Genomic DNA, 10,755 nt, shown 5'->3' with positions numbered 1-10,755 from the left:
TTTCATTAATTTTTATTTGGCCAATAAATAAAAAATTTAAGAAAAACCTTTATTTTTGTTTGAAAATTTTTGTTTGTTTGTCTTTTGTTGGATAATGCCAAAATTTTTTTTCTTCATTTTATTTTAAAAACATTTTCTAAAAATGTAAATTTTTATCATGACTTTCAGAAATTCATTTTCAAGAAAGTAACATTATTCTTAAAAATAGATTTTTCAAGATGTGTGTTTTATTCTTTGGAATCTATTTTTAAGAATTATACTGCTTTCTCATAAATAGATTTTCGAGAACACAATATAACTTTTGAAAATTTATTTTCAATTCTCAAAAATCCATTTATGAGAAATATGAAGTGGGTTTTGAATGTATAAGCTATTAAGAATTTTTTTATCATTTACTAAAAATTAAAATTGGTATTTAATATATGAATATTTAAAAAAAAAATTTGAGGGAGTATAAAAAATATTTGATAGTGTAATTTAGAACACCCTATAAATAAATTTTTATGGTATATTTAGAACAACCATTATAATAATATCATTACAGGCAAGCCTTTTGTGTCTTTTCCAAAATTTGTAGTGTTGCAAATCAATGTACGTAACTTATGTCTGACAAACGACAAATCTTTAGTTTTTGAGGAGACGTGTTCTTATTTTGATTCCTCGTTACCTTATTCTTTTTTTATTTGGAATTATTCAATTCGATGTAGTAGAGATTGCATGAGTTTGTATAATAGTTGTTCGAAAAAGTTTTGTGGTCTCTGCTATATACTGTCGTCTTCTTTGGTTTGACGTTTGCAATGATGTCTGTCTCTGCTATCCCTATCATAGCTGTAGGATGTAGCTTTGTGGTCTGATTCATGGCTGCCCTTTTAAGGCACAAACCCAAAGCTCTTCTTGCATCCTGAATCAATATTTTGGAGACCTGTCTGGTATATATTTCGAATTAGACTTTATTTGATGACTTTTGTTTTCAGTGACTCAATTTTTTTTATCCTTTATTCTCCACTCACTTGAACATGAACTCTATGCTTTTTGTCTCAAAGAACGTATTCTTAGAGAATGAAATTTTCCTGTTATATTTTCTTTCAAAAAGCACATGGATTATCTTGTTTTCTTCTGATTGTTTTTGCTTTCAAGTATTTGAAAGAAGGAAAGGAGCCTGTTGAGCTCAATGGTGATGTCTTAGACGAATATTGTGGAATAAATCCTCCTTTTTTTGTGTGTATTCTCCACCCAATAACTGCTTATTAAACGTGAGCTGCGGCACATGTTTCTATATTCTTAAAATGATTGATTAGAGAGCATATGGATTTCAGCATATTGGTCTTCGTTTTATTTTGTCATATTCATATATAGCTATTATTCCTTTATTGTGATTGATTGTTTTTCTAGATCAAATTTAAAGGGTTGGGTTTTTGGATTTCAGAGAGGAAGATAGAGCTTATTGTTCAGCTCAATAAGAAGTATGGCACAACAGTATACAGAGCCGCTGTTGAAGAAGAAGTACCATGAGAACTGCCCTGGATGTAAGGTTGATCAAATGAAGGAGTTGCAGCGAGGCATACCGATTCGCCAACTGGTTCCGATATGGATTGTTGTACTATCTACTGGTAAAGATTTTTCAAACCTAACCTTGATAGTATCAATGTCTTTGTCATCTATCAAGTTCACCGTTTTGTTTATAACATTAATGTGTTTGTCTGACTGCATTTGTGGTTGTAAAATGAAAATAAATGCAGAACATTATACATTCTATTCAAACCAAATATTAAACTTTAGACATTGTCACATATTAAAAAGCCAAAAACATTGAAGTGTTGATATTTAAAGTAAGAAGGAATTTGACTGAGTAATGGTGCATGACTTTCTCTTCTCATTTGTACTACTATCTGTTTCTGCAGTGTTGAACTATTTATTCTTTTTCATGTTATCATGGTTATCTCCTTATTGGTTTTGGAAAGCTAATGTTTCATGAGCAATTTATGTCGAATACCCTCTTTTATTGTTTTCCTTCATCTGTATCGGTCCTAATTTCTTATTGTCAAATTTCTTATTGTCAAATGTTTCCAGCTTTGCCGATATCGTCTCTCTTTCCATTCTTATATTTCATGGTAAGTTCAGACAAATTCTACTTTATGTTTTTGTAAGTTTGTGTATAAAAACTTTATGATTGTGCACCCTTATTCTTGATCATAATCGAGGATTTAACTTCATGATAATCGGAAGTATTTTAGATATGAAGCCATCTCCACATTACCTACGTTTGAGATTCTTGTTGCTCTGCCTCTTCATTATACAAAATGCAGATAGTTGGTTTCATACATGACATAAATATGTACTTTGGTGCTTATTTGTTAGCTGATTGATTAAGGCATATGTGCTTTATCACATTGAGTGTTAAAGCAACAACCTTGCCACCAAAATGATTAGGACTAAGGCTTCGACATAGGCTGGTGATTTTTTTAAACTAATGATCTTTGACAAATATAGGAGATGTTTTGGTGTCTAGACCATTAACAATAGATGGCACATTCTAAGGATTTTGTGATATGTCTTCTTCAAATTAACAACTTGAGTATTTGTGATAATAATGAAGTTAAGTATCATTGGCTTAACCTGCTCTAGGTGAGGAGATTATTTCAATCTTTATTACAGCAGCACTATGAAATTCAATTTTGATGATCTCTTTCTTAAGCTAAAACATCCAGAATAAAATCCTTTGCGCAAAGCCAAACCCAGCTGAAGCCCATCTTTGTACTGATCAAATGAACGATATCTTCAGAGAGAAGAATAATCTATTAGTTCATAAACGGTGAATGAAAACAAAAGCTTGATATTTGTTGGCAACTGCTGGAGTATTTGCAGTGAATTTCATTTGAATTTTTTGTTAGTTGGGAAGAGGGATTAGTTCATCATTGTATGGTAGCATATGCTATATGACTCACTAATTGTAAACAACTGCGACCTATGAAACTATATGGCCTTCTGCAGAACCCCAGATAAATTGATTCTCTTTTTGGTACAATTCCATACAACTCTATCACTTGGTAAAAGGATAAACATCAATGAATTCTTCTTTGTCTTTTTTCCTAATATTCTTCATTTCGTTGCTTTCTTTGTGAATTCAATATGCAACAAACCAATTTACCTAGTTACTGATATAGAATTCACAAGATCTCTGCCTCGTTCTTTCAAATGAATCTTCCACATATAGTTGAATGGACTAATGAAAATAAAAACATTATAGACAACAAAAGCCCTGTGCCCTGACAATTTTTCTTTCTTATTTTTTGGGGCTATGACATGAAAGTAAGACTGTAGGATATGAGGGTAAAATCCTCTTTTTCATTCTTCTATTTCGACTATAGGATGTGACGGTAAAATCCTACTTTCCATTCTTCTATTTCTCCTTTTCATAGAAACTTGAGAAATCAAAACCTTATTTGAGATCCCCCAAAAACACACTCTGAAAATTTGCAAACTGTACAGATTTACTTAAAACATTTATCGCTTATTCCAGTGTCTTCCTTTAATTTTTTTTTTTTTTTATGGCAGATTAGGGATTTTCACATTGCAAAAAGAGAGGAAGATATTGGCTCATATGCTGGTTATGTGGGTAAGCTTATTTTCAGATCTTTCACCTTATTGGTGCATTTTTTCCTGAATCATTAATATGTGATCCTAACAAAGTGTTCAATATCTTTGAAGGATCTGCATTTATGCTAGGAAGAGCTTTGACATCTGTATTATGGGGAATGGTTGCTGATCATTATGGCCGAAAGCCTGTTATAATCATGGGAACTATTACAGTGTTAGTGAAACTTTTATTCAAGTTGAAATTTCTAAAATAAGGGTGAAGTTTTCTTGGACTTCTCAGGCCTGTATTTTCGTAATTTTTATTGCCAATGCACCTCAGGGTTATTTTCAACACTCTCTTTGGCCTTAGTGTAAATTTTTGGATGGCTGTAATTACAAGATTTCTTCTTGGAAGTTTGAATGGCTTGCTTGGAGCAGTAAAGGTTTGTTACCACAACACTGCTCAAATTCTAGTTCTGTTTTGATTTGTTTCTAGACAACTTTTAGACTGCTTTTAATCAAGTTTACGACCAACAAGTAAGTTAACTTGCACAATTTCCAGGCATATGCAGTTGAAATTTTCCGAGAAGAGCACCAATCCTTAGGCCTTTCAACTGTAAGTCTTTATCAATCTTCATATCCTTTGTGTTCTTTAAAATTTTACTTCAATGACAATTTGAGAAGAATTACTCAATTTCAGGTTAGCACGGCATGGGGCATAGGATTGGTTATTGGCCCTGCCCTTGGAGGTTTTCTAGCTCAGGTACTTCCATTTCTTTTATCTCTTATGTGCTTCCAGACCTAAGTTATATGTTCTGAACAGATGTCAACCTAGTAGGAAAGGGTACAAATGTTTGCACTTAAGGATTCCAATACAATGTAGATCAATTGTTGTCTGAGAATGTATAAAAAATTTTCTATGATCACTTCGTCATAACGGAGAAGAGAAAAAAGAAATTAGCACTCAAGTGTCAGATTGAATTTGTATCAAAAGTATAATGTAGTTATTCTTCCATGCATTTAGTGTCAGCTTCAGTAGGTCTATAAAAAAGGTTACGCTCAAGTGAAGGCTTGTCATCTTAATTGTCTAAAAAAATAAAATTGAGAAGCCAATATTATGAACAATTTCGTGTAGGATAAAGAGTTCAATTTCTGATGCAAATAGCACATACATTTACATGTAAAGCATAAGTCCATAGCATCTTCAACTTCCAATTGAGAAAAGAAAATGATAATCATATTGAAACTTAGTAGAAAATTTTTAGTTTCAAGGTTAATATAAAAGTTTTGAAACCTTCTGTGGAAAAATATTTATATATAACTTGTGTTTTTTCCTAATTCTGTTGTATGTTTCTCTTCTCTTCAATGTATTCATTTGATGTTCTAAAAACTATGTAATTCAGCCAGCAGAGAAGTATCCGAATATCTTTTCCAAAGATTCTATATTTGGAAGGTTAGTGAATTCACTCTGCTTATTCTCTCACTCTGGTTGATGTAAGAACATTGCATGTTCTATGTTAGCATTTTTATATGTTGTTTAAGCATGATATACTCCTTGTTGCAGATTTCCATATTTCTTACCATGCCTTGCTATATCACTTTTTGCCTTGGGAGTAACCATATTTACTTGCTGGCTTCCGGTACATATCCTAATTAGTTTTGTTCCTACTTTCTATCTAATTTGTCTTCTAAAAAATCATCTCTGCCAATATTTGTCATGTCAACTAACATCTCTAGTTTGCTCACTTTTGTTTGCTTAGTAAACATATGTTTACACCAATTAACCTCATTTGCTGAAAAGTGCTCTTTTTTTTTTTTTTCTGGAATCAGCAGTTTATTTCATTAATTATGCACGAGATGAATACTACAAAAATGTTGACAATCTTCTTTGCCTTTAAATTTGAAGTTATCATCTAATATATCTTGTGTAATTTGAAGTTAGCATTTACAATATCTTGTGTAGTGAAGGGAAGGATTATCCTGGTTCTTACAACATCCAATTAAAAGCGTTTCTGACTTTTGTTTGAACATTATAAACTGTCCTTTACATGCCTGCAGGATGTAGCTTTTATTTTCTGAGATTTGATCCTGGACGTCAACTCTCTGCCTGTGTGATATTACAACTTGGTCATCTCCATACTCTAGTTGTTTAAGTTTCAGATTTGCTTAATGTATGCTGTTTTAAGTTTATCATCGGACAACAGAAACTTCCTTTAAATTTACCCTCAACTTAATTATGAGTTTCTAGAATATTTATTTGAAAGAAAATTATTTGCCTGTTGTTGTAATGGCTTGATGTGATTGGCTATTTACTTCATTACAGATTCTAAAAAATGTGGTAATTGCAGGAAACACTTCATAAACACAATGACAACAATAGATCATGTGATGATTCATATGATGCTTTGGAAGCTGCATCTCATGAATCTAGCACAAAAGAAATAAAAGAAGAAAATGAAGGAAAAGAATCTGCTTCTAAGCAAAGCCTTCTAACGAATTGGCCTTTAATGTCATCTATCATTATTTATTGTGTTTTCTCCCTTCATGATATGGCATACACAGAGGTAATAATCATATTTAATTTAAATCTTTACAAATTTTCATGGTTAGTAGGTAAACTATGGCTGTCAATCTGATTGGCATGTGTTGCAATTAATCTTTATTCTGCAGATATTTTCATTATGGGCTGTTAGCCCTAGAAAGTATGGGGGATTGAGTTATTCAACAGAGGATGTTGGAGAAGTTCTTTCGATCTCAGGTATCTTATTAATCTAGTTTTATTGCATACATCCACACCCTGTATGCATACACTCGTCTCTTAGGTTTTGGAATCAAAATCTTGTTAACTAGAGCACGTTCTCCAACTGAAAACAAGTCATAATACTACTTTTTCCTGCAAGTATCTTCTCTTTTTCACTTGTACATATAAGCTGTCAACTATGAAGTGTTGACGAGATCAAAGCATAAACGGATTCTGCAATCACAACTATGTGACTGTGTAATTTAATTTGTTAACGGGTGTTATTAAGTTTATTGTGACTTTGTTTTTAAGTTCGTTCTCTCCACCTATTTCTAAGTGGCTAGTGCTGCATAATTATTAAATTTCCTAAAATCTATGTTTGTATTTTGTATTTAATAGAAGGGTAGGAATGTGCATGGTAAATATGGATAGCTGAAAGAGTTTTGAGTTATTATGGGATATTATTATGTGATCGTTACTGCATTACCTGTTGTTGCATTAACAATTTCCTTTTGGATAACATGTACAAATAAAACATGTGTTTCCTACGGAGTAGAGTTTTACATTGATCAATCCTTCTACATCTAGGTTTCAGCCTTCTTGTCTTTCAACTTTCCCTTTATCCGTTTGTGGAGAGGATTCTAGGACCCGTAATGGTATCTCGAATTGCAGGTGTAAGTTTCCAAAACCTTGTAAAATTTAGTGCAGTTTCCTTGTTTTATCATTTTTTTGAAAATTTTGCTAGTTTATATATATATATATATATATATATATATATATATTTTCCTGGTTACTTAATTTCCTACTTGCAGGTCTTAACTATACCTCTGTTGCAAAGTTATTCTTGTATTGCCATTTTCTCTGGGTTCACTCTTAGCTTGGTAATAAATTGTGCATCTATCATGAAAAACGTTTTATCAGTAAGGGAATATGATTAGAACTTTATTTTCAGTTCCCATCTTATAATTGCATTATTGTTATGCTAATGTTAACAGATATTCTGTTTGGAGAGACTTGAATTAGAACTTATCTGCTCTTCTAACTATTAAGTCTTTCTACATAACTAGATATCAATGGTAACTGGATTATTTATTCTGCAAAATCAAGCTGTGGTAAGCCTTTATTCTGGGTTCTCATAGTTTAATTTCCTTATTTTTATAGAGAACACATCAACCTAATATGATTAACTATGAAAAAAACAGGATCAACACCAAAGAGGAGCGGCTAATGGCCTTGCCATGACTGCAATGTCTCTTTTCAAAGCAGCTGGTCCAGCAGGAGGAGGTGCATTGTAAGTTTCCTACTCTAGATTTTCTCCCTTAATTGCAGCTTGTATGGCACTAGTATGCCTGTATTTACCAGTTCTGGTTCTTGTTAAAAGTTTTCCTTCTCTTTTCCTGTGGTTAATCTCATAGCCTTATATTTCACAGGTTTTCTTGGGCAGAAAAGAGACAAGATGCTTCATTTTTTCCAGGTATGCTAATAAACGATGTTTCACATCATAATTTCATCTTGCTTACAAGATGCATCATAAACCAAAATCTAAAGACAATAGTATAGCTATAGAGGGACTTTCAGCAAATGCATTTTAGTGTATATAGTTTTACAAGTCACATTTTTGGTGAATTCTTGTCTCACCATATGCACCGCACCCGACATAAATTTTTTGGTTTGAAAAGAATGGAAGCACGTTGAAAACTTTCACCATATCCTTGAAAGCTAGCTGTTATCATTAGGTCTAGTATTATTCTAAACGTATCATTGTTTTAGAGAAAGTGAAATTAACTACATTATCGTAATTTAGAAGTATTGATAAAAACCTAAGTGCTTCAGGCATACTTAGACGTGTATAAGAATGAATGATGACATCAATAAGTTGAATAGTTCTTTTTTCTTGATCATGTCTTTCACTAATTGTGATTGTAGTAAACATCATATCTTATTATCATCTTTTTGTTCCCTTTTAAATCAAAGGGAATTTGAGGGTGAGGGCTTTAGTTTTGAACTTTGAATCTTGTACTTCTTAGTTGTAGCCGATGGCTTTTTTTATTAAGAGGTAAGAGGTAAATCCTCCGTCCAAACTAGTTCAAACAGCCTCATCTAGTCGGGCTTAAATAATTTATGAAAAATTATCTTTCCACAACTTCCCGACAGATTTGAAGCCATGCAAAAAAGAAAAAAAAAAAAGAGAGTAAAACTCTTTTTTACACTTGAACCATCTAACCATTGGTGTACAACAATGTTGCTTGCCCTATTACTTATGCCATGAATGTTTTTGTATATTCTTTTTGCAATAAAAAAAATGCTATTCTTTTAATTGTATTTGACTGTTTGAAAATGGGTTAAGAGGATTTACCTCTCTGCGGCTTTCCACCAACTATTCTGCACTGTGGTAATCACCCAAGAGTTGAATAAGCAGTTTCGGAGTTTAACCTTTAAAACCAAGTTTAAAATCCATCAGATACAATAACTTGGTAGCTAATTATCAACTACAGGTACTCAGATGGTATTTTTCATCTTGAATATGGTTGAAGCATTGGGAGTGCTGATGACATTCAAACCATTTCTAGCTCAACGTCGCCAGTAAAGAAAGGCGAATTGAATTTATTTCCATTGGAAAGGTTGGGATAGTACTGCAAGCATGATTCTTTCATAGGGCGTTACCATTTATGTCAAGTTGTCTTTTGCTTTAAATCATTTTTATTTTATGTCAATTTAAATTTGAATCAATACGAAAAAGAGTTTTTCAAATGTAAATCGTTACAGGGTTTCATATCAATTTGATTCAAGTAATTGAATTTTTTCTTTGGTCGAATAAGTAGTTGACTTTTTAAGTTTATTCAAATTGTCAAGTTAATTTTTTATTATAAATTTATAATTTTTTTATTTTATTAAATTGAAGTTTAATGTAATTTTTATTTTTTTTTATATTATTGACTTTTAGATTTTTTTCGTTTTCTAAAAATTAGTGTACCAATAAAATATTGTTGTGTGATGCAAACCAGAAGTAGCTTTATAACAATCCGGACCTTAATGAGATTTGAGAGAATTTAGGAGATTTTGGAATTATCCAAAAAGAGATACGAAGAGAAGAGAGAAAAAGAATATTCAATGTGAAGAGGAATTGTATATTTCAATCATGGTCAACTGAATCTGTTACAATCATTATTGTACTCTTCTCTCGAGAATTTCTCCAATACCTCACTTGTCTGTTACTAACAACAAAACCAAAACAAAAATTACTAACTCGTTTATTTACTCCATATATTAGCTAAATCTTTGGGCTGATTAACATGGACCAATACTGCTAATAGGCCCAATAGAACTTTAGCTCGCAACATTGTCTACCTCTTGAAAGAATTCTTGTCCTCAAGGATTGAAAGAAGGAAATTTGCTTTGCAGTTCATATAAATTCTTCTAGGTAGCATTTTTAGGGTAACAATTACTCTATTGCACTAGTACTTCCATGATTGCTTTCTTCTTGTTCAACCTTCTGGCTAGTTAGCTATTGGTTCCTTAGCTATCATTCCTTTATTGATCTAAGAAAGATGAAACTGAGTTGGTGTCTTTCCCACATGTTTGAATTGTGCAACATGAAAAATTGGACGAACCTTTGCTTTTGGAGGCAGCTCTAATATGTAAGCAACTATTCCATTTTTTTCAGCACCTTGTAAGGACCAAAGAATTGTGTAGCTAATTTCAAATAAAACTTATTATTGATTGAATTCTACCTATATGGTTGAAGGTTAACATAAACTAGGGTACCAATCTTGAGTGTCCTATTAGTTCTATGCTTATCAGCCTATTACTTATCTTATTCGAGCTCTAACCAAATGAAATCTCAAAAGTTTAATCATGAATTCTTTTGCTTGAAGGCTTCTATCAACTTTTTCAATTTTAGAATCCCTAAGCAGATAAGGCATATGGATTTGCATTGGTTGACCATGTACTATCTCATATGGTGTGGTTTGAATAGAAGTATGATAACTAGTGTTATACTACCACTGAGTGAGAGGCATCCACTTAGACCACTATTTTGGCTTTTTCCCAAACATGCACCTCAAATTGTTAGGTAAAAAGCCTCTGTCTAATTAAGCAAGTGGAAGCATAATTAAATAATTAATCAATCACACAAGAGATAATAATTTAATGTGGTTCGGTCCAATTGATTTAGTTTACGGATGAGAAACAAGATCCACTAGTTATAGAGAATTACAAACATACAAATCAAACACTCATAACTAATACTTATAAACCTTCTCAATCTCTTTGTCCTCTGGAGTATTCTTAATCCAAACAAACACATACCCATGTGCACCATTTTAACATAAACAAACACATACCCATATGTACCGATTCATCATTCTTATGTGGACCATCTCAATCTCCTCTAGTCCACTCACATGCACTACACCTATGTGAACCCTCTCAATCTCTTC

At 32.2% G+C, this 10,755-nt stretch overlaps 1 protein-coding gene across 8 annotated transcripts; it reads left to right on the top strand.

Moving 5' to 3' along the window:
* Positions 1–691: 691 nt before the first annotated feature.
* On the top strand, positions 692–9,134 carry LOC111310400 (protein ZINC INDUCED FACILITATOR-LIKE 1-like). Of its 8 annotated transcripts, XM_022909827.2 has the most exons (18): positions 697–929; positions 1,427–1,610; positions 2,071–2,111; positions 3,556–3,616; positions 3,709–3,811; positions 3,917–4,019; positions 4,139–4,192; positions 4,277–4,339; positions 4,980–5,029; positions 5,141–5,216; positions 5,925–6,140; positions 6,247–6,334; positions 6,905–6,990; positions 7,129–7,236; positions 7,384–7,428; positions 7,519–7,607; positions 7,747–7,790; positions 8,812–9,134. In XM_022909827.2, exons 2-18 carry the CDS (start codon positions 1,466–1,468, stop codon positions 8,901–8,903), a joined length of 1,464 nt encoding a protein of 487 aa, XP_022765562.2. In that variant the 5' UTR covers positions 697–929; positions 1,427–1,465; the 3' UTR covers positions 8,904–9,134. The 8 variants fall into 8 exon arrangements, 7 of the variants coding, with proteins under 7 accessions (XP_089604680.1, XP_089604679.1, XP_089604678.1 ...); XM_089748553.1 differs by having other exon boundaries at positions 695–929; positions 4,139–4,339; positions 7,129–7,197; XM_089748552.1 differs by having other exon boundaries at positions 695–929; positions 4,139–4,339.
* The last annotated feature ends 1,621 nt before the right edge of the window (positions 9,135–10,755 follow it).

The sequence above is a fragment of the Durio zibethinus genome, chromosome 19 (genome assembly GCF_047325235.1).
Source record: "Durio zibethinus cultivar Kanyao isolate XHJ-2024 chromosome 19, ASM4732523v1, whole genome shotgun sequence".
NCBI classification, from domain to species: Eukaryota; Viridiplantae; Streptophyta; class Magnoliopsida; order Malvales; family Malvaceae; genus Durio; species Durio zibethinus.
The sequence above is the reverse complement of the archived record's forward strand: the minus strand, read 5'-3'. Positions and strand labels throughout refer to the sequence as shown.